Source organism: Megalobrama amblycephala, linkage group LG22 (genome assembly GCF_018812025.1).
Source record: "Megalobrama amblycephala isolate DHTTF-2021 linkage group LG22, ASM1881202v1, whole genome shotgun sequence".
Lineage (NCBI taxonomy): Eukaryota > Metazoa > Chordata > Actinopteri > Cypriniformes > Xenocyprididae > Megalobrama > Megalobrama amblycephala.
The window spans coordinates 22,359,040-22,384,539 of record NC_063065.1 but is presented as its reverse complement, the minus strand read 5'-3'; the positions used below and the strand labels follow the sequence as shown (position 1 = coordinate 22,384,539).

Sequence of the window (25,500 nt, the reverse complement as noted above, 5' to 3'; positions counted from 1 at the left end):
CCTATGTTAATCTTGTGCAAGAATAACACTTAAAGGATTAGTTCACTTTCAAATAAAATGTTCCTGATAATTTACTCACCCCCATGTCATCCAAGATGTCCATGTCCTTCTTTCTTCAGTCGTTTTTGATGAAAACATTCCAGGATTATTCTCCTTATAGTGGACTTCAATGGACTCCACTGTTGAAGGTCAAAATTACAGTTTCAGTGCAGCTTCAAAGGGCTTTAAACGATACCAGACGAGGAATAAGGGCCTTGTCTAGCGAAACAATCGGTCATTTTCGAAAAAAATGTTATATGTATATGCTTTACATAAACAAATGATCGTCTTCCAAGTGGTTCTGCCAAAACTTCGTATGCTTCAAAAAGCTTATGATGTACTTCCTATGCGTTCCCTATTCTACTTACGGAAAAAACAGAACTGGCGCTGCGTTTGTTCCGTAAGTAGAATAGGGAAGGCGTAGGAAGTACAGCATAAGCTTTTTGAAGAATACGAAAGTGCGGTTTTGGCGGAACCACTTGGAAGGCGATCATTTGTTTATATAAAGCATATACATTTACATTTTTTTTATTTTTTTTCGAAAATGACCGATTGTTTCGCTTTAAAGCCCTTTGAAGCTGCACTGAAACTGTAATTTTGACTGTTTTCAACTGTTTGGAGGCCATTGAAGTCCATTATAAGGAGAACGATCCTGGAATGTTTTCATCAAAAGCCTTAATTTCTTTTTGACTGAAGAAAGAAAGACATGGACATCTTGGATGACATGGGGGTGAGTAAATTATCAGGAAAATTTTATTTGAAAGTGAACTAATCCTTTAATTTCAACATTTATTTTCCTTATACAGTCTGACGCAAAGAATGCTGGGAATTAGAAATCTGCTGCAACTCAATCATTTTAAGTTCGCTTACTACAATCAAATTTTGAGTTCACACAACTTTTTGCTATTAAGTACAATTAACTTTCATTATTATTTGAGTGAAACAAACTCATTTCATTTATTAATTTCACTGTTTGGTTTTACAGTGTTTCAAGGATGTTAAAAGTTCTTCATGGAACCATCAGTAAAGGAGCTTTATTTTTAAGAGTGTCGACTCCCTCAGACTCCTCCAAAAAAATATTTGGACAAAATCACTTGCATCATTACTATCATTTGCTTTGCAGATGCTACTTTTGTTTGATATCTTTTCTGTGCATTGACACTCACTTAAGAGTCCAAATACATGTTGTGGCCACTGGGTAGATTGTCTTTTATAAATTTAGAGTCTGTACTGTACTTGAATGGGTATAAATCAAGACAAATGTGGGAATGTTTACTTAGGATAGTCCTACTCATTTAGTCTCCATCTGGAATACTTAAAAAGAGGGTTTTTTTAAAATCTCCATCAAGGTGGAAAAGAGCTCTTATATGACTTATGGAATAGGGTCATTGGATCAAAAGCAGAAATGGCCACTCCGTTTGTGAACATTGGAAGGAAATCTCCTTTGCAGTGCTTTGTAATTTCTCCCTTTACGTGATGGGAAATGGCTGCATTCGGGATGGCAAAGGACTGACAGCTTAATGATTCAAATTTATTTTCAAAGTCGGGCGGAGCACTTTTGTTCCTAGTTTAGTAGGAGAGAATGGAGACTTTTGGATTTTCCAGTCGTCATTTTTACAGGTCAGAGTTCAGTCGTAGTTCAGAACCGGTCTAAGAGCAAAGAAGGATCTCAAAGCAAAGGTCTATTCATCTACATCAGGCACTCTTAAAGGATGTTCACACTGACAGATCGACAAAGTTGCTCTGCTGTTGGTTGCTATTTGGAGTTCCAGCTGAATCTCATTGTATCAGGTGATGCATTTTGAGAATGACCCATCTCTGTGTTCACGCCTATTTTAAAGAAAGTGTGTTAATTGGCACAATAAACGTGATTGTTGACTACTTCATTTTCCTGTATTTTGTCACGCTTATATCATACATTTTAGGCCACATTTGTTTGCCATACGTCATTATTTGGTATTGAGTTGAGAAAATTGGCAGTAAAACTGTACAAAAGCAGATCTTTCAGCAAATATCTGTGGTTTGAGCTCTTGATTCTGACTAAGAACAGTGCTGCGTCTCTTTTAGCAGCAAAGTAATACAGTTTCCTCATCCATTTTGATTAAGCTGAAGACTTTAAGCTTTGTGAAAGCTTTCCCTAGCAACATAATAATAACAGCGTTCGTATCTGGTCGTAAGTTAAGGCGTGCGAAGCACATGGGGTCCACTTGACTGATGAGTCACATTCTGCGGACTACAATAGGAACTGAAGCAGATGTTCTGGCTCAGTGATGTCACTGCAACATGTCGTCGCAGTGGTAACAATGCGTTCAGTGTGGGTCACGTCATTCTGCTTTGGAAATCGTTGTTTTTCCGTTATGACCGAGGTGATAAGAGTTCATTGGGTCATTCAATGCATCAGCTGTAATCTGACAGCTTGTTTGAAAGATCTTCACACAACAGCTTTCCTGCGGCAGCAGGGTGGACGTATGTTGGCAACATTTCACCAGAGACGTGTAAAGGGGCGCTCAGACTTATAGCAACATATATGATCAACAATACTGCAACTGTGACCTGTGAACAGTGTTTCTAAGTGTTTATTCCTGCATAGATGCATGATAAGAGCGAGAAGGGGAACTTGTTTACAGAGAAAATGTGTTTGTGGGATGAATGCTGAGCTGTACTCACATGGAGCCACTTGTGGTTCAAGTTTATGACCTGACAGAGGATGAAGTGCCATAAACGAACCTTTCCAAATTAACACGCATGCACACACTCACATCTCCTCCTACAGAAAGTAAGACATTATCCAAGGGCCTTGGCTTCATTATGGTCTGTTTCATCTTGTCAAGTGAAATATAGGTAAAAATAAAATTAAATCAGTTCATGTGAGTACAGTGGTTCAATATTAATATTATAAAGCGACAAGAATATTTTTGGTGCACCAAAAAAAACTAAATAACGACTTATATAGTGATGGGCGATTTCAAAACACTGCTTCAGGAAGCATCGGAGCGTTATGAATCAGCGTGTCAGATCAGCTGTTCAGAGCGCCAAAGTCACGTGATTTCAGCAGTTTGGCTGTTTGACACGCGATCTGAATCATGATTCGACACCGAAGAATCATAACGGTCCGAAGCTTCCTGAAGCAGTGTTTTGAAATCAGCCATCACTATATAAGTCATTATTTTTTTTTTTTTTGGCGCACCAGAAAAATTCTCGTGTTTTTTTAATACTGAACCACTGCTCACATGAACTGATTTAAATATGTTTTTAGTAGGGATGTCCAGATCCGATCACGTGATCAAATCGGGCCCGATCTGGTTTCAGACCGATCAGACTCGGATATATATGTATTAGGGGTGCAACGGTTCTCAAAAAAATCGAACCCTACGGTTCTCCAACGGTTAGCAGGAGGTACGACTTGCACCGCGGTCCATCTCGAATGACGACGCATCTATTGGTTAATATGGTTTGTTTAAAATAGCAACGTGGAAAACAAAACAGAGTCATAATGATGTTTCAACGCAAAACGTTACAACAACGTAATCAGGCGTGGACATGAGACCAACAGCACACGTCTGTCTGTGTTTAACTTCATTTAAGCCTTGCTGAACCTTCAAGAACAAGACGCGAAAGAGAACTCGCACGCGCTGGAGAAGATTCGCTCATCCGACGCGCAGTATAGGCGCGCAACTGTTCTCTTTCAAGTTTGCGCTTCAATTCATTCAAAATTATGATAGCGAGTCAGCAAACATGTCGGTTAGGTGGAGTAAAAGACAGCGCATAACTTCTGCGAAGGGAAAAAAAAAAATTTCCTGCTGCCTGTTTTTAATTTAAATCAAACAACAAATAACAAAGGTTTGAGATTGAATTCAGAGAGAATTGCTTTATCCATTTTCTGTAAAAACGATAACCTGAAAAACCTAAAAGACTGTTCCTGGATCTGTTTTTTTCGCTCTTCTGTATTCTTTTTCATTATCGGATCGGGACTCGGTATCGGTAGATACTCAAAATCAAATGACTGACTCGGACTCGAGGGCAAAAAAACGTGATCGGGACATCCCTAGTTTTTAGTACTTTTGGATCTTGAGAGAGGAAATTCTTGCTGGCTATGCAGGCCTCACTGAGCCACGGATTTCAACTAAAATATCTTAATTTGTGTTCCAAAGATTAACAAAGTCTTACGGGTGTGGAACGGCATGAGGGTGAGTAATAAATGACAGAATTTTCATTTTTGGGTGAACTAACCCTTTAACTTGCTAGACACGACTTTTTCCCAAAATCATAGAAACTTAGTCGCACATCCATCATTCGAACCACATTGGTTCAACAGTATAGGAACTGTTGTTAATGATATCATGTAGGTGGAGTAATAACTTCTGCCAATTAATTGGTTTGAGATTGAATTCAGAGAGAATTGCTGTAAATAACAAAATAGAGGTATTCATTCAGAGCACTTTTGAAATTTTTCTTTTCATTCTCTTGACAAACTAAAAGACAATGACATTTGTATAGAATGAAAGATATATATTAGCTTGATTATTTTGCTCAAGAGGATGATCAGATTGAGAACAAGTTTGATTTAAAGGGGTCATGAATTGAGAAATCAAATTTTCCTTGAGCTTTAGGCATGTAAGAGGTCATCATACTATAAGAATATCCTGTAAGTTTCAGAACTTAAAACTTCTTTATTAGTCCAAAAACAGCCTTTGAGAAAGCCTATAATGACTTGTTGAGGAATGTGCTTCTTTATTATGTAATAGTGCGACAAAAGACACCTCTGCATATAAAAATCAACGTCTACTTCATTATTGCAACATTAGCTCCACTCACTGGCGTGTTAGTGAGATGACAAGGGAGAGAAGAGTGATACAGGACTAAAAATAACATTACATTTCAAAGGATCCTAATGCTAGGAATATGATTATTTATTTTCAACAATGTTAATGTCTCAATTGAGCATTATTTATTTGTATTCGGTACATTTCACTGTGGATTCTTTGGTAAATCAATTGCATTTCAGCCCAGGCTTTGTCGAGTGATATGGACTTGACAGTAATGCAACAACATGTAAGTAACTGTGTTCATTCTAATGCCTGATCTGTGACCAGTTGATTTCTGAAATGTAATGATTCATGAATAGTCAGATGTTCTTTGTCTATGTGTCAGTAAATCAAACCAGTGTCTAAACGGTCAACTTCACATTGTTTCTAAACTGTGATTAAATTATATATAGAAAGTGATCAAAGAACGCTCCCTTCACAGTTGCTGGAGCTGTCAATCAAACAGCACAAGTTAATCAGTCACTCTTGCAAAAAAACTCCTGTTTTATTTAACGAATCTCTTATTTACATTGTGTTTGCACTGTAATGATGAAAGCATACGTTAGTGTGCAGATGAGATCACTGCTTTCATGAGCTCAACATCATGTCTGTGATCAGCTACAATGTTCATCACTGCAACCTTTCATGCCACAATCTAAATATATAATGCCATAGATTCAAATGTAATGCTATAATCAACACTTTTCATGATTAGTTAACCTTGAAAGCTGTAATAGTAAAAACATGCTAAAAGTTTTTGAGAGAGTTCCACATAGAGAGTAATCCTTAACTATTTCATATGCAAAGATGTCAGCCAATCACAGTAGTGGGCATTTACACTGAAGTCTCACAGCAGACACGCCCCTTAAAACAGAGCGTTCAAATCAGAGGGCTGAAATCAGGGTAGGAAAAAGGCCTTTTATTTCTAAATTATAACACTTTTTAATGTAAAAATCATACTAACATAAGTGCACCTCAGGAAACTTTATAAAACAATAAAACATTGCAGTTTTATGACCCCTTTAAGTCAACGTCAAACTAACAAGAAACTATGCTGCTATTCACAGGTCAAGAGCTGTTGCGATACTGTTTGCGAATGTTAATTGGAACTATGGTTTCAGGGGTCATTAAATTATGTTGATAACAATGGAACTTGAGACCTAGGGCCAGATTTACTAAACAATCCCATAAAAGCACCTATGGGAGAGGAAATTTCTGTGTGTTATCTACTGACGATGCGCACATTAAAGAACACAGACGCAGCCGGATCATTTCCATAATGACCAACACAATGTACTAAGAGCAGCGCAAATTAGCGTCTGGTTTAAGACATGCTTTTTTGGGGCGGTAAATAATGGCGCAAATACCAGTAAATTGACTAGCGCAAACCTTAGTAAATGACCTTGTATGATTCATTTAAATACTCTCTCCTCCCATAAATGTTGTGCCTGAAAGGGAAACTCCTACAAATGCATATGCAATAAGGTTAGCCACAAAAATAACTGTGTCCACACCTTTTCAGCACTGATTTTTCACTGCGTGTAAAACAGTAGTTTTTATCGCCAAAAGAGTGTTTGCGTTGGTGTAAGCTGTTAGTAAATCTGGCCCCTAGTTGGCTAACAATGCTTTTGGGTAACACACCCCTGGTTGGTTAAGCTTTACTGGTGAGCAGCATGGCTATTGTGATCTACCAGCTAAGCACTTTACCAAATAAACCAGCATGGAAATTCATGCTTTTCGTCAATGAAAATCAGGCTCTTAACACTGGCTTGTCCCTGCGAGTGGGGGACAATAATTTTGAGGGTTGTGGTGGTGTCGCTGATTTATGTCTGAAGCACTGCATCTCCGTTCCAGGCAATGAATGACCACATTTTTATTACAACACCAATCCAACATTCAAATACACAAATGTGAACTAATGTGCATGTATTGAACTTATTCACCCTCTTATAAATCCTCAACCAAATGCAGGAAACAGAACGTCATGATTGGTGCACAGTGGCCAAATAATGTCCTAATGTATGATAGATAAATCTGTCTTGGAGGATCATAGCGAAACTGCAAACTCTGCCAGTATTGGAGATACTAATACTTCTTCCATCTATTGTTCCAGTCACGGATATTGTCTTTTTCTTTACTTGGCAGGAAGGCATAAACCGAAGGGTTTTGCTCAGCTTCAGCGCATTCCTGATGAGTACTGAGTAATGAGTTCCTCTCAAAATCTTTAATCATGAAAACCTCAGACCTCTCTTTGGATTAGGAACAAGAGGAGTTTCCTTGCTTTCAGTAATGGTTGAGCGAGTGAATGAGTGATGGGGCCAAAATGTTCGATCGTACTTTTATTGCATCTGTTATAATATTGACTTACAGTGGGAAGCGTTGCACCCCACCCTTCTGTGAAACTGCACACCAGCGTTCCCACAGCTGGCCAATGGGGCTAAATGCATGCAGTCAAGTATGATCTCAGAAACAAGCTCAAGAAGGTGTGAGTGCCCTCACAAAATGTTGTTTCCTTCTTTCCTTTTGTCCCAGGCAAGGGTAGTTCCAGTCTCTCCTCCGATGTGAGCTCCAGCACTGATCATACACCCACCAAAGCTCCCAAGAATGTGGCAACCAGTGAAGGTAAACCATCTGGTCTTCATTATGAGCCAAAACGCCTGCTTAACTCCCATTGGCTCTTCCTCTTTGCCCTCTCTCTCTTTATGAAATGCTTAACATTTTGGAGCAAACTTATTTGCTTGTAGGATAACCTGGAAATTGAAAACAAACTCGATGTTCCCATCAGAACTAACCACAGTGTGTGTGGTTGTTTTTCTTAGAGGTTCTCTTGAAATTAGGAAAACATCATCTAGATGTTTTTACATTACAGTGGTGTGGACATTACCCATCGCATCTCCGCACTGTACTGTAAAAACAGCTAATAAAAAAAGACAGTAAATCTGGTAATCCCTGTGTGAGTTTCCCTTGGCCTTATGCATCATAGATTCTCATATACTACGATCTGTGCTGGTCCAGGACCTCCCCAGTAGACATATTCCACATATTAGATTACTCTATATTAGAGATGTTTTGTAACATGATAGGACTAACACTTACAACGTTCTTTTGCATTCCTTTCCATTACGGCTAACCCATTTTACCCAAGTTATTATATTTATCAGTACATGTTTAAACAAACTTGTTCATTTATTGGTTCCATAGACTTTTTGGTTTCATTACTGTAAATCTTGTCTGCAAAAAGCTTGTAAATATTTTTATTGTGAATTTGGCATGGGATCTCCATCTGCTGGGTGCTGAGAACTGAGCTAAACCATCACCTCGTCGCCAATCGCATGCGTATACTGACGAAACGATTATGCAATGCTTTAGACCAGTGGTTCTCAAACTTTTTTCCCAGTGGGCCGCACAATGGTCCAAGTGCAAGTCTCACGGTCCGCATATAATTTACATATGACGTCACCAATGCAAACCAATCAGATTTAATGTTATGGTATTAGCAGATAATACTATTATTATACCAAGATGTTGCACACAATAAATAACAAATAAAAACTAACTTACTGACATTAGCTTAACAATAATAATCAGTAATGCTCAATGAACACACAAACTGTATATACAATCACTTTAAGTTGCTATTTAATTCTGTATGACTTTATGACTCTCTTCTTCAACATCATCGCAATAGTCACCAAACAATCACATAAATGCCTTAATAAGCAAATGTTACTCAGCTCTTTTTACAAACAACACTGAGCGCACTGTAGGCTAATTACAATCTCTGACGATATCAAGCATTCTGTCATGTCGCAATCCCTCGCGCAGCATCGGAGAGTTGGGCTCATCCAGCCGCGGGTGCGCTGATGCGGTTATTTTACTGATTTAAAATACATCAAACAAACACATCGAATTCACAGTTCAGTCTTTTGAAATTGTAGGTTTTGCTTGTCAAGTACTTTGCTACAGAGCAAACAGGAAGGCTGCCCATCTCGCTCATTAACAGCAAACTGATTCTTCCATTCTTCTTACCTTTGCTGCTTGATGCTGCGACTCTTCTTGTTTGCATGTGTTCCTTCATTTTATCTTCCACACATTTAGTTTTTCTCCTTTAATAACAAATTTGACCATTTTGAGGCTTAAATTTACAAAATTAATGGCTACTGTTTGAATTCTTCCTAAGCGCACACTTGTGTTTATTTCGTTAACTGAGTGATTGCGTCATTAGCCTACATTGCCTGATGTCTGAAAATAATAAATGAATAAATCAATTATTTTATATGACAAATAAAGCATTATAGCTCATTTATATTTTTTTAATTCACTTTAATTTAAATTTTAAAACAAAAATAAATTGTATGCTAATTTTTTTTTATTATTAGGCTATTATTATTATTGTGGTCGGCATATCGCGGGCCGCATTTACATTTGTGACGGGCCGCAGGTTGAGAACCACTGCTCCACACCCATTCAAACGCTTACTGCGCGTGAAGTGTCGCGTCGCGCGACTCGCGCCCAATTACATCAAAAGTATATGCTCACTGGATGTCATGGCAACTGAATCACGAAGGAAAACTTTAAATATCTCGCCTTCGCTTTAATTTCGGACCATCTCCAAAAAGACATAAAACACTAAACAAATGATTTTGACATGCGTTTATCAAAGTAGGAAATCCAGATTTTTAATCCCTTACACACAATTACTGCTGTTGAAATACGAAATGGAGGCGGGTCCGGATTGAATTCCCTCTGGGTCCGGATCCGGACCGGAGTCCGGACTTTGAGAAGTGCTGCTTTAGACCAAGTATGTGACACAGATGCTTCTTGCTTCTTATTTCAAGTCATTGCATTACAAAATGTGTCAGAGCAGAATCTAATTGATAATGCAATGCAAATACATAAGAGGTGCATTAGTGGTCATTAGCATAAGCCGTCTTCATCTATGGTCTGTTTTCACTTGCATGCCAACTACTGCCATATAGCAACAGTTTGCAAATAATGCTGTTACTAAAAGTTAAACTGTCAACATTTTTATAGCTAGTTAAACTTAATTAAACTGTTGACATGTTAAAGGTACTTACACTGTCTACATGCTTATAGCTAGATAAAGTTAATTAAACTACATGTTTATAGCAAAAAGTTAAGTTCTAAGTTAAACTGTCGACATTTTTATAGCTAGTTATAGTTAACTGTTGAGATGTTTATAGTTAAAGTTCAACCATCAACAGGAAGTTTCTTGTTAGTTAAACTGTCTTCATGTTTACAGCTAGTTAGTTAGTTAAAATGTTAGCATGTTTATAGCTAAACTTAGTTTAACTGTTGACATGTGATAGCTAAAGTTAGCTGTTAACATAGTTAAAGTTAGTCCAACTGTCAACAAGTGTGAAGTTAAAGTTAAAATGTTGACATGTTTATAGCTAACTAATGTTAGTTAAACTTTTGATGTTTACAGCTAAAGTTATCCAAATGTTGATTTGTTATACCTAAAGTTAGTTAAATTGTAAACAAGTTTATAGTTAGTTATTTAAACTGTCTTCATATCTATAAATGGTTAAAGTTTGTTAAACTGTCTTCATGTTTACAGCTAGTTAAAGTTAAACTGTTAGCATGTTTATAGCTAAACTTAGTTTAACTGCTGACATGTTAACTAAAGTTAGATAATGTTATCATGTTTATAGTTAAATTTAATTCAACTGTCAAAAAGTGTATAGTTAAATTTAAACTGTTGACATGCTTATAGCTAGTTAACTTAAACTGTTGACATTTTATAACTAGTTAAGTTAGTTAAACTGTCAACATTTTTATAACTAGTTATAGTTATCTGTTGACATGTTTATAGTGAAAGTTATTCAAATGTTGATTTGTTATAGCTAAAGTTAGTTAAACTTTCAAAAGGTTATAGCTAGTTCAGGTTAGTTAAACTGTCTTCATGTTTACAGCTATTTAAAGTCAGTTAAACTGTTAGCATGTTTATAAGAAAAAAATATTTAAACTGTTGACATGTTATAGCTAATGTTAGTTTAACTGTTAACATGTTTATAAAGTTAAACTGTTGACATGTTTACAGCTGGTTAAAGTTATCCAAATGTTGATTTGTTAAAGTTAGTTAAATTGTAAACATGTTTATACTGTACATTAGTTAGTTTAACTGTCTTTGTTTATAGCTAGTTAAAGTTAGTTAAATTGTCTTTATGTTTACAGCTAAAGTTTGTTAAACTGTTAGCATGTTTATGGCTAAACATGTTTATAGTTAAATTTAGTTCAACTGTCAACAAGTTTATAGTTAAAGTTAAACTGTTGACATGTTTATAGTTAGTTAAACTGTTGACGTGTTTATAGTTAGTTAAACTGTTGACATGTCAACAGTTAAACTGTTAAATGCTTTGCATGTTTATAGGTAGTTAGCAGTACTCAGATAAACTAAAAATAGCTATCTTAATAACATGTGGCACAGTGTTTGTTAATGGCACAAACATTTCAAAGTATCTCTATCGCCCTCTTGAGTACTGGAGGCTTCTTACAGGTTTTTGCAATACGTCATGAAGATATCTAAACTTTAGAAATTACATACATTTCCATGAATCCATTCTATTTAACTTATCTTTATACTGCATTGATTTGCATGTTTAAATCTGACTGTTTCAGTTTAAAGTCAGTATGTGGTTGGGCACCACCACAGCTCCCTGGGAAACTGTTTTCCAGGTTGGCACGGTTCTTGTTACACTGTGGTACCCACCCTACTCGGGCTTTATGCCAGAGAAGTCGGGTCCAACTCCATATTGTCCCCAAAATGGGGCATCTGGTGTGTGTGTGTGTGTGTGTGTGTGTGTGTGTGTGTGTGTGTGTGTGTGTGTGTGTGAAAAAGAGCGAGCCAGGTGCTAATTGAGTGTGACCTGCGATTATGGTCGTAGTTGTAGTATTTCATAGTTTTCTTGGCTCAGACAGGGGGAACAATGAATATCAACAGACATTTCACTAAGCAACGCCCAGCATTAATGAGGGCAACATAGTGTGCGTGTAAAGCAGCCAATATGTGTGGTTCAGTAAGGGTAGCTCAAAACATTAGGTAAATGAAAATGAGGTTAAAGTCAATATTAAAGCTATGATTAGATGTTTAAGCTGTGTGAAGAACTTGGAAACTCTTCCCCCCTAAATTTAACAAAGACATAATGTGATCACATAAAAGTTTAAATGTTAAACACACTGTACTGGCCTTTATAAATGACAGGGATCCAGTAAGGGAGTTGAGCTAGTTGCTAAGAAACAATAGCCGCTGTTTAAAGTCAATATGAAGCAGCGTTCGCAACCCATTTTAATTCCATAATGTAAAGTTTTTACACGTGAAACGGAATATTCAAAGGGGAAAAGTTGGGACTTTTATTCTTCAGGAATTGATTGGATTGTAAAAGATGCGTGTTGAGCTAGACCTATATGTTAAAGTCGGCATGAAACGGAAGTTGCAAAAGTCTTTTCTTCTCTATTGTGTCATATATCTGGCTTCTGGAACAAGAACAAATGTAGGGTGGGGCTTGATTTTGTCCATTAGGAATTGATTGGATGGTTGTGGTTTGCTATTGGTGGATCTCATGTGAGTGACAGGTTGCCCCGCCCTCGTCATCAGAGAAGAGATGTTGCGGCAAAAGAGGGAGGGGAAGTTATTCTGATTCAAGATTACGAGTCACATGAATGTAAAACAATAATGATGTGCACAGATAAATCGTTTATAATAAATACTGAAATTTTCCATTAAAAAAAAAAACAAGATTTTGTTCAAATCCATTTTGATTTCATGGTGACTTTAAAGGGTTAGTTCACCCAAAAAAAACAAAAATACAGTCATTAATTACTCACCCTCAAGTCGTTCCACACCCGCAAGACCTTCGGAACACAAATTAAGATATTTTTGATCAAATCTGATGGCTCAGTGAGGCCTACATTACCAGCAAGATAATTAACACTTTAAAATGCCCCGAAAGCTACTAAAGACATATTTAAAACAGTTCATGTGACTACAGTGGTTCAACCTTAATGTTATGAAGCAATGAGAATACTTTTTGTGCGCCAAAAAAACAAAATAACGACTTTATTCAACAATATCTAGTGATGGGCGATTTCAAAGTTTTACAAATCTTTTGTTTCGAATCAGTGGTTCGGAGTGTGTATCAAACTGCCAAAGTCATGTGATTTCAGTAAATGAGGCTTCGTTACGTCATAAGTTTTTTTTAAATTTCAATGATTCACCACTGGGGGGCGTGACTTTGGAAGTTTGACAGATTGTTAAAATAGAGCCCCCTCTCTCTCTCACACACACACACACACACACACACACACACACACACACACACACACACACACACACACACACACACACACACATAATGTAAAGACCTTGATTCCCTCTATATTTATGCCTTCAGGGAAGGATGAAATCCACTTGTGTGGGACGGCGCTTCCCACAGGATAAACACATGCGAGTGTGTCTGAAATGTCAGGATAATTCATATTGTCAGTCAGGAGACTGTTTGACCACAGTGATGTGTACTTTCTCCAAGTATGGATATGCCACAAACACACACAATGCCTGGAGGACTGACAAAGGCTTGGCATTGTGAATGTCCAATTCTGTAAGAAATCATATACAGTATGCGTAAATTGTGGAGGCAGTTCACCATATTTTTGGGTGTGGTAATTTTAGCAAAACATATGTCTTCATTAATTGAGACAGGACTTACTTTTATGGGTTTTACTTTAAACATAATAAACATAAATCATATGATTGCTTTATGTTTAAACATGATCCTACAGGGTCCAAAATTAACACTCACACACATAAAAATCTCAATAGCAACAAAATGGGAATACAAGAAAATAAAATGTAGGCCGATTGGTAAAGTAAATAACATGGAGCAACTAGCCCTATAAAAGTCAGAAGTTTATAGCCAGAGTATGGGAAAGTCTTGAACCAAACCATAAAATGCCCAAAGACAACCATTAAATTGCTCTAAATGCCTTCTGCCAACCATCTTACCGTCATTCATGTAATTCTGGATTTGTGATACATCAATTTTTTTTTTACTTCTTGTCGAATGTAAAAATGCTCCTAATGAGAGATGATGCTCCTCTCTATGATATTGGTTGATTTTGAAAGACACAGCGCTTCTCAGATCCAGCGCTGTAGAGGTTTTCTAGCGAACACACATTTCGAACACCTGCAGCCTTCGTCTGTTTTCCACAATCTCTGAGGCATCTGGTTGTTCAGCTGGAAAAAGGAACAGTAGATAGACCACCCTCGTTCATCTAAACTTCAGGGGATATTTGAGAGTTTATTTCAAAGAACACCATGACGCTAATAAAACCTCTTTAAGCCTAAAAGATAATGCTCAGTGGAACATCTCAAATATCTTCCCATTATATGGAAAACATCTAAAAGTGGGACAATTTTCAAGTGGAGCATGAAAGCCACTGCTTTGCCATCTTAAAAAGAATCGTCTGTCTCTCTTTTTCGAGACAAATACAACACAGATTTCTCAGCTTATGAATAGCTAAATTTAGCTCTACTTCATCCTTACAAATGGCCATACAATATAAGAGAGAATATCATGAGGTGCTTAGCTAAAGCAGTTAAAATGCTCACAGTCTCCCTTATTTGGGATGTGGTTCAAAATATACACTATAAGTTCAGGCCTGGCCTAGAAATGGTTGTCCCTGGATAGTTTTCTTTGGCTACCCTTGTGTTTGAGGTGTGGTTTCACTACAAATTGTTCAAGGGCGAATAACAAATTATGAGACCAGAGCTGTTAGCACAGGAGGATTATTAACCCTGTTTGTGGTACTACTTGGTCAGTTCTTATGTAAAAAATATTAAATATTTTCCTCAATTTTTAAAGGTTTAGTCAAACTTGTAGGGTCATTAAAAACAAATAAAACTTTTGGCCAATACTGTATATTGATTGGTCCAGAGTACTTTTATAATGGTCCAATTGTTTCCATTTCCAAGTTCCAAGGTCATCTTAAAAGGGGACCTATTATGCCCCTTTTCACAAGATGTAATATTGGTTTCTGGTGTCCCCAGAATGTGTCTGTGAAGTTTCAGCTCAAAATACCTCACAGATCATTTATTATTATATCTTGTCAAATTTGGATGTGAGCAAAAACATGACGTTTTTGTTTGTCCCTTTAAATACAAATGAGCTGCTGCTTTCCAAAAGAGGGTGGAGCTTTAACAGCTTGAGCTTCAGTTGCTCAACAACAACAAAACTGGAGAATCTCATGCAGCCAAAATGAGAATTGTGTAACGGTGTTCAGCCTTACATTGTTCAAACCGGAGTCGGACACTGATGGAGAGACTAAGTTACAACTTTTAGAATGAAACTGGATGTTTCTGAACAGTTAGTGGATAAATTTATGTAGTTGCTGTGGAGTTGATTCAACTCATCAACTAGCATGTGCCGTCATGTTAATCTTTTGTGCAAATCCAGTGTTGAATTGACCCTTGTTTGTGAAGCAGTCCGGTGTAAAATGACGGCATGGTAACATCACTGTACTACAACAACTCTTCCTCTTCTCTAAAGCAGCCCAACATGGCCACACCCCCTTTGTTGCGTGTTCCTGGGGGTGGGGTTTATGTAAATTTTGGGGTTTGTGATGTCACCAACTTGGGAAGAAGCTAACCATTTGCTGTAGTCCTTAAAAATCGATTTCGGTAAAATAAAACATCTCCCTTTGCATTGAACTTTGAGCGCCGTAACTTTGCAGATGTTTATGCTCAAACAGCAACATTACACACTAACTAAAATAATAAAAAAAAAAATGAAACCATAATCAAGGACCTCTTTAATGCATTAGAACCACCATTACACAGAGGGAGTAAAGTGTAAATCTATTTTGTAAATCATATATTGGAGTTTATTTTAACAAATGCATGGGAGAATTCCCAGCAGGAGTTATCCTCACCCTCCTACTGTCTTGCTTCTGCAAGAGTGTTATGTGAACTCGTGTTTCTATCTCACTGCCCACGCTGTGAGGTCAGTGGAGGTGAAGTTTAACAGTCTAAGCACGGCAATGCAGTCAGCCTTTGCTGTATTCAAGCTTTCCCTCTCCTCATGGGTGGACAAGTGCTCCTGTCATTAACAGTTGTTTGTAAACTTCTTGATTACTAACATTCCCTCTTCATATTTGTTTTCATCATTCAGATTTGCACAATGTGTGGGGTGTCAGTGTGGATCGTCTCTTGTGTGAGTACGAGTGGAAGTTTGTTATACTGGGCCTCAGAGACCTGCACTAAGGAGTAATGGGGTTTTAAGTAAGGCCAAGTGACAGTACTGATTACTTATGGTGAGCACTAAATAACAGCAGATTGGACAGTTCAGCCCTAGTAAAACCTATTAATCAACTTCTCCCGATTCAGACCGATTGTGTTGCCAAAGACTTTCAGCTTCAGTAAATAGCCTATTGCATAAACAGAGATGTGGGGGAGTATACAGCAGATTTATTTTGTTATGGATTAAACTGTACAATACCAAAGTCAAATGTCATAATTTAAACATGGCATGCTGGAGTGTGCGGTTTCTGCAGATGCAGTTTGATCCGTTTCTTTGTGACATTTCCATATTATTTCATTGGGAAACTGTGTTCTATGAAGCAAAAATTTACAGAAACTACCCTCGATGGTTTACTGCTTATCTTTCAAATACTAATGAATGATTTCAGTGTCTTCAAAACAGTTAAATGAATTAGTGAACTGAGGGAACGAAATAATAAATTGTCTTCACAAATTAACGAATCGAGGGAACGAAATAGTAAAGCGTCCACACAGATTAGTGAATTGAGGGACGAAATAGTAAATCGTCCGCACGGATTAGCGAGTCGAGGGAACGAAATAGTAAATCGTCCGCATGGATTAGTGAATCGAGGGAACAAAAATAGTAAATCGTCCTCATGATTTAACAATTCGAGGGAACGAATTAGTAAATCGCCCTCACGAATTAGCGAATTGAGGGAACAAAATAGTAAATCGTCCACATGATTTAACGATTCGAGGGAACAAATTAGTAAATCGGCCTCACAAATTAGCGAATCGAGGGAATGAAATAGTAAATCGCCCTCACGAATTAGCGAATCGAGGGAACAGAATAGTAAATCATCAGCGCAAAGTAGCGAATCGAGGGAACTAAATAGTAAATTGTGTGCACGACTTAGTGAATCGAGGGAACGAAATAGTAAATCCTGTGCTTGATATAGGAAATCGAGGGAACTTGGTCATGGTTTACTTTATGTAGGAGCTCTGTAAGAATCAGCTGTTCTGAATGAATATCTGAATTTTTTTGTTTCAAACTAATCAAGCAAATTATTCAGTGACTTGCTCACAGAGACAGTCACTCAATTAATTCCTGAATGAACCAGTGGTTTTGAACAAATTGGTTGAGTCAATGATTCAATAACTCATTCGTAAAGACACTTGTCCCCACCTACTGGTGTGATGTTCCAAAATGCCATGCACAGATTGAAGACACCCTGCCAATACTGTCAAATGTAAAATCAGGCTTGAATGGAGTGCTTAGCATGCAGCCTTACTAGCCTAACTTCTAACGTCTAATGTTTCTTGTTTAAATCTCATTTGTTCAGATGAAAAGAACAACAATTAGCCATATATTTAATTATACCCTTATGTTTGTAGTATACGATTTTTTTTTTTTTTGTAGAATAATTTCTGTGCATTCTTAAATTCTCTTTCTGCTGAATTTACCCTGACAAACTCGACGTCATAATTCAAATTCTGCAAACATGTTCACTGAAGTTGATGGAAAACAGATATTGAGGTTTCAGTCATGTTTACGTAAGACAGTGAAAGACCACTCAATTATGGCTTCTTTTTTCAGAAAATGTTGAGCTGGATGTATTAGATTATGTACATGGATGAATGAGCCATAAATGCAATATGACTAATTACTCTGGAGCTGCAGGAAAATGATGTCATAGCAATGCTGAGTGGCTGATGTTACTACAAAAACAGCATGTTCTTAAACCATTCACTAGTGACTATCCCTAGCAGTGACATGGAAGGCAGTAGATGGAAAGAAATATTCAGTTTCATTGTTTTAAGAGTCTATCAAAATCTGTCACTGGCAAAACATCTACTATACTATAAAGAAATATTAGCTCACCATGCTGCAGCTTAAGCACCACTTTTGTAGTCTCCTTAATTTGTTTCTTATGGGCTGCAGGTGTTGCCGATTCAATTACTCCACCCAGACTCATGACCAAGATGTTTTCATTTCCCAGGGCAATGCTGACATGTGTGCAGAGGGTAAACCTGACATAGTATTGCACAATAACATATTATTGGGTTGAGCAGCCCCATTTTTAAACACCACCCAGAACATGACAACAAAGACTCATTGGAATAACATAAAAAAAAAACCTACCTACAATTTTACAGATCTCAAAAAACATACCAATACACAAGTTTCCAGCTGAAATGAACCCTAGATGAAGTATAAAACAGCAAAAACTTTTATTCCTTTTTTACACAAAATTATGATTACACAGGCAGTTTATTATATGTTTGGCTTTTTTGATGTAGTAAACTTGCTTGGTAGCTCATTGATACAGCACTGCCCTTGTGTTGTGAAGTGCTTGTTTAGGAGTTCCGTGGAACACGAGTTACAATAAAAGAACTCAAAGACTTGTAGAAGCAGCTAAAAAAAGCATGGTTGCTTCAGCATGTGTTTTTATGTCACGTTTGTTTTTGTTCAGTATGGTGACCAGGGGTGTATTCCAGAAAGCAGGGTTAACTTACTGTCACATATACCCTGAACTCTCGGTTGATTAACCCAAACCTTGCTTACTCGTGGTATGCTGGTTCCAGAAATGCGTCCGGGATTAAGTTCAGCCAACCCAGAGTATGTTCCCGGTTAACACACAAGACATTCTCAACAGAGCGACGAATTGATGATTCACCATAGAAACAGATGCTAAGAAAAAGCACGCCATTCTACTTCATTCTTCTTCTTTTGTTTAATGGCGATTTACATAACCTACTTGGTGCACATCACCACCTATTGGGTGGTTATGCAATCATTTTTTATTCTTAATATTGTTTGATGCTAATTATTAAATAAGATATCACATATATGATATGTATTTTATTATAGAAATTATAGCATAGAAAATGTCCTGTTATAAAGGATAAAAAGCAGATCCATGTCTGAGATGACAATAAAATACATTCATATATTAGAATTGAATAAACAGTGATATATTGTATAATATAACATTGTGTATATAACTGTAACTCTGTAACTATATAACAAATTTAGATACATTAATATAACCATATTGATAATATAACATGCGACAAAATTAAGTGAACCGAACATGTCCCTTCCCAGTCACCATAGTTCAGAACTGCCATACGTAACAACAAATGTAATAAAATGTTGCCATTCATGTTCATCTGTTTTGGATAAAACTACGCTTTTAGTGCCACTCACACAAGTGTCATAAAATGTGCAAGACTCAACATAATTCTGATTTAATGACATTCAGTGCAAACAACACAGCAAAATCAACTTAAATCAACTCTGCTCAGAGAACATATGGTCCCTCTCTACATAGAGTTAAAATATCACTGAAGCATAGTTAAAGTTAATGAAATAATATGCTGTTTGTGGAGTTGTTTAATCAGATCTTCAGAGATTTAATGTCTTTCATCTTCAGTTGATTTCATCTAAGGCTGTGGCTGGAAGTCCTTTGTAGTTATTGTGTTTTTCTTCAGTGATTATGCTTGTTAACAGCAGGTGTTCATCACTAATGCTCAATCATAACTTAATCACTTAATTATCTCATTAACTTTAACTCTGCTTCAGTGTTACTTTAACACTATATAGAGAGGGACCATATGTAATCTGAGCAGAGTTTATTTAACTCTGGGGATTTTGCTGTGAACCATTGATAATAGATAGTGTTTTTCTAGTAACAAGTTAACACTGTTGAGGCTTGATTTCATGGAGAAATCAAAACAAATGAGTGTAATAGCACACATACTGTAAAAGAAACATACTGAGGTAAAAATTCAAAATGTTGAGTTTTTTTATTTATAACATAAAATATAGTTAATTAAGCTACGCAGCTCTTCACTAAATCCCGCCTGTAACACACCTCTCTGGAACAATGTCACACATACCCATCATTTCACCAACAAATGGAAGTGTTATCAGAAAACTAACCAGAAAGAAATCACTGGAAACTAGCGATATCACAAAATGAACATGATAAATGCGGCCGTTTGTTGGGATTTTTGTTGTTTACTTAAAGATTTACAATCCAAGAATCAATGTTTTACCACAGTTTTACAAAAATAAGTGATACATTGATCATAATGAATTAATTTGTGTCAAGATTGCACATTACCCTAGTGAAAAAATAGTATACTTAAGCACAATTTATTTCTATGTACTTTAGTATAACTAAATGTATTTGTGGCACGCTATAAATTGGTATACTTAAAGTCTGCTAAATTGGAACAACTAATTTTGTACTAAATGCATTTTAGTTGTCCAAAAGCAGTGCTGAAGTTCAACTAAAGTTGTATTAAATATACTTGTTTTGCTAAAGTGGAACTATTCCAAGTATAATTTAGTACACTTTAAATATACTCTTGTATTTAAGTTTTGAAATGCAGAATTCACTCAGCATAAGCTTCAGATGTATTTTGGTGACATTAGAATTGCAATTCAATTACACTGTAAGAGTTCTGAACATATTAATAGTATACTGATAACAAACTTTTAGTGATTTTAAAACACATTGCAATGGCATTCCAAGTTAACTTGAAGTGTGCTAATGGCATCATTATAGTTAGCATCGAATAGACTACAATAAAGTAATCTTTATAAATAAAGTCACAGCTTAAGAATTTGCCTTTTACAGACGCCCCTAGTATACCAGTAACTTACTTAACCAGTGAAGATCAGTGAGATAATGGGAACAGATATATATATTTGTATATTGAATGTAGGAACCAGTACAGGCTGGATTCAAACTTGGGTCGCTGTCGCACAAGAGCACTCACTTTACCTGTTGCGCCACAACGCAAAACTGGGTGTACTTTGTGTTCTCTCTATACTGTTACAAGTACAGCTATAAGTAAACAGATTTTCAGATTATCAGATTAATGACAGCACAAATTATATGGATTAAAAGACTGCGAATTGCTGAGAAAAGTCTCAATAAAGGCACAGTAAGTGGTGCGTGAAAATAAACGTGAAACAGCCTGTATATAACACGAAAGCTGTTGAAGAAATAAAACCAGCAAATGCAACATTAAATATCAAGAATGTTTTGCTTCCCTTTTACTTGACATGATCTGTCATTAATGCAACATGAAGCAATTGCTTAAACCGGCATAACATTAGTTTTATTCTTGTGTGCGCACTAAAACACAGACAGTTCCGTATTATATTAAAGTAGCATTAATGGAAAAAGGGTATTACACTAAAGTAATAAAACTTCTGATCAGGTAGGTGAATTTCTTTCACCATTTCAAACTGACTGATGTTGTTTTCTTTATTTGTCATAATTACAAATATTTACTTTTGTAACTACTTTTTATATGTATATTTGCTTTATAACCATACAAAATTGTGAAAAGTGCTATAGAAATAAATTTGAATTGAATGAAACAATAGCCTACCTAATATTCAAAGTGTGGGCAAAGGTAAAGGTCATAATTATAAAACTTACTTCATGATTATTTTTTTGCAACTCAAAACACATTTCCTGTCAACTTTTATCTAGACCAATACTTTTTTTACACTCAACAAGTAGAACTCAAATACAGTTAATTGAATTGTACATTAATCATAACAGGTCAACATAGGATTCAACAAAAATAAATTACTGAAGTAGTACTTAAATATTTAACAAATTAAATCATTTTATTTGCAAATTGCTTGTTACATTTGAGCTGTAGGCAAAAGTTTGAAAATTCTGCCTTTACAGCACCTGTTTGCAGAACAAACTAGATGTTTCACTTCATACCTCACGTTTTCTTTGGTTTGCACAAAAAGAATGTCTCATCTAAAAAATGACATAGCATCATCTAAAAATAATTTCTTCTCAGATTTGAGATACATGGTGAGACTTGTGTCTTTAGCTACAATGAGATTCTAGACTCTAAATGTTTCCTTCAGACAAATGTGCCAAAATCTGCAATACAGATTTCCAATACTGTGCATTCCACAGAGTTCTGTTTTTTAGCAAAAGTACAGCAAAACTGATTGTTGGTGAGTGTGTTGGCATTGGCTTTATGGCGTGTTTGAAACATGATCAATCAATGCGGTCTATATGTGTCAACTTCTGGTTCAACCAATGGTAGGGACGATTGGGGCAGGCCAATGGGGTCAAGGTTTAGCTTCAGCAGTTACGGTGTTTTCAAGTCATGTCAGAAAGAGTGTATTTATGAGATAAAACTCATTTTCTCAAGTTTTGGTAACTTTGAATTTTCGTAAGAGTTTCCGAGTTAGGTGCATGACCGGTGAGAAAACGTCAGAGGCAATGGATGCAAAGTCTGCCCTAGAGAAAAAAAACCTACCAAAATGTATTTAAAATAGGCCTACATTCATACTAACTACAAACCCATTAATATATTTACTGACATACTGACATAAATATTCCAATTAAACTTTATTTGGAGTTCTTCTTTATATTGCACAATATCAACTCTGCTCATATTACATATGGTTCCTCTCTATATAGTGTTAAAGTAACACTGAAGCAGAGTTAAAGTTAATGAGATAATTAAGTGATTAAGTTATAATTGAGCATTAGTGATGAACACCTGCTGTTAACAAGCATAACCACTGAAGAGAAACACAACAACTACAAAGGACTTCCAGCCACAGCCTTAGATGAAATCAACTGAAGATAAAATACATCAAATCTCTCAAGTTCTGATTAAACAACTCCACAAACAGCATATTATCTCGTTAACTTTAACTCTGCTTCAGTGTTATTTTAATTCTATGTAGAGAGGGACCATGTGTTCTCTGAGCAGAGTTGATTTAACTCTGGGGATTTTGCTGTGTATTTCTTAATATTAAGCCTAAAATATTTAATATCACTATTAGTAAGTATAGTATGATCACTGTATAATTTGAATGCAAGATATTTAAAGTGTACCTAAAGTATACTTGCAATAGTTCCACTTTAACACAATGAAAAAGTATATCTTTAGTTGGACCTCAACACAAAAATACTTGTTCCAATTTAGCAGACTTTAAGTATACCAATTCAGCATACTAAAAGTACAATTGCAGGGTATTTATATTAAGTACATAAATATGTAAATGCATTTGTAGTATACTTAGCATAAAATAAATCTATTTAAAATACATTTTAGTATATTTATTTTTCACTAGGGTAGTCACTGATATAAAGTAGTATTTACAGTTATTTCACAAAAGAAAGAGGGCACGTACTCAGTCACGTCTGTTTCTGTTTGTTTGCATCACATTTAGAAAGAATTATCCTTTCTACATATTTTCCACCAAAAATATGACCTGAGGAACTTTAGCACTCTCTCCAGTGACATTCCCAATGCAGTTATATTTTCCTGTCAGAGAAACTGAGGAAGCTCCCGAAAAAACAGAGTTGCTTTATTTTATGACACATGTGGAGCTAAATATGAATATCAGACAGTCTGGTAAGAGACGAGACGTACTGACAGATAAAATAAATACCTACTGTATATGATTTGTCTGATTTCTTCAAGCGGTCGTATTTACCATGTTACTATGGTAATGGTTAGTGCACATAGTCTTTTGAATCGCATATAAATATTTCTGTCTTCTACGGTGATCAGAATCCACATCGGATCACAAACAGAAGTTATTTCAAACGATCGCTGCTGTCTGAAAGTGAGTTTTGAGCTAAAATATTTTTAAAAGTCTTTAATGTTGTTGTTGATGTTATCTTCTGCGGTGCTGCCGTTTCCAGACTCAGATAAACTCCGCCTTTGTTCGTAATCACTCCCTCAAGCCCGCTTTGGACCAAGGAATTCGGCAGGCCCAAAAACCCTGGCCGTTGGAAGCCCCGACGATGCCTGATCAAGCCCCGGAAGTGGAAACGCGAATGACCCTGGCACACACTAGCACGCCCGCTTTTGGCCTGACAGTGGAAACGCGGCTATTGACTTTCATTGTATGGACAAAAAAAACAAAAATTGGGTGAACTATTCCTCTACCTGTCTCCAGACAGCTTTACCCCCAACTGTCAAATTTGACATATTTGTATTATAAATGCACTGGGCAAGGAAAAGTAAAGGCTTCATTCAGTCAAAATTGTGGTTTGGCTCTTGTGCACCTGGTTCAGTCGAGAATGGTTGCCTTAATGTTTCTCCTAGACCTGTCTCATCACGTTAGATGGAGTTGCGTTTGGGCTCTCCTCAAAGGAGGCACCCTGTTGGTATGAACTTCTCAATCATTAAAAACACAACTGTGAAAATATGCAAGTCCTTACCCTCTGACTGAACCATTACACGAGCCGGAGCTGGGTTTTGATGGAGCCAAAGTTTTGGTAGAACCTCGCAGCTCCTAACCCCTTCACGACGTATGATCCGACACCTCTCCATAGAGGGACGCAATTTAAACAGCGAGGTTCCTAAACAACAAACTTTTATGATGTGCTTGGGGATAATAGTTCATGGAATGTTGGAGCATGGCTTTCTTTCTGGTTAAAGCTGAATATGGACTGAATCTGGACAGCATAACATTACCTCATGAATGGCTCTCTTTCCAGATCAGGGGGTTAGTCAGTCAGCTCTCCAGATGTCCATGACCACATTACAGCAGTTACCACAATTTGCTTCTTGTCATAACTATATAGTGCAGGGGGCCTTCCCAGAACATCTTGCAACCCATTATGACTGTTTGTCTGTGATTTGTGTGATCTGCGAGAGTTTGAGCATGTCTGCTGTGCACATGTTTGGGTAGATATCATTAAGTTTCAATCTTTGATATTCCAGGCAAGATTCCACAGGAACTTTTGATAGCCGTATTTCAAGGTGCTAAATGATACTGCAGTGCCATGATGGAAATCGGATGGTGTCTGAGGTGTTAAGCCAATGATTAGGTGTAAAACAGAGCTGATCTGCGGGAATGGGTGTTGACTGGTGAAATACTGCTTGGGAGGGAAGTAAAACACAATAGTCTGCCTGTAGTGTTGCTTTTGCCCTTATATCTCTGCAGCATGTTAAGATCTATGAGCTGTGGAGAGCAGAAGGGGACGGATCGTATGTCCTTGCAGCAGGTTTTGTAGGCCTTGGAGGGGGTCCTTTGGGTATTTTTGTTTTTCTTGGTGAACTCTCCAGAAGGAGGACAAGCCCTGGTTGCACATGCTCAGTAAAGACCCATTTCCCCTTGAGTCTCCTCCAATGAGGATGTGAAGGGAGATGTTTTACTATATTGTGCTTCAGTGAAGACCTGGGTGGTGGGCAACTGCTTTTCTATGTTCTTGTCTGAGTGTCCAATAATTAGCTCATACTTATGGTTAGCAGTTTAAAGGATTAGTTCACTTTAAAATGAAACTCATATATACCTAGGATGGCTTGAGGGTGAGTAAAGCTTGGGGTAGATTTACTCACCCTCAACCCTCACCATCA

General features: G+C 36.8%; 1 protein-coding gene across 1 annotated transcript in view; it reads left to right on the top strand.

The window, feature by feature from the left end:
* si:dkey-192l18.9 (F-box/LRR-repeat protein 7) overlaps positions 1-25,500 on the top strand; it is a 55,108-nt gene that overhangs the window by 7,026 nt on the left and 22,582 nt on the right. The window contains exon 2 of the mRNA XM_048174636.1: positions 7,377-7,466. Within this exon, the coding sequence (XP_048030593.1) occupies positions 7,377-7,466 (90 nt within the window). The remainder of the gene's footprint in view (positions 1-7,376; positions 7,467-25,500) is intronic.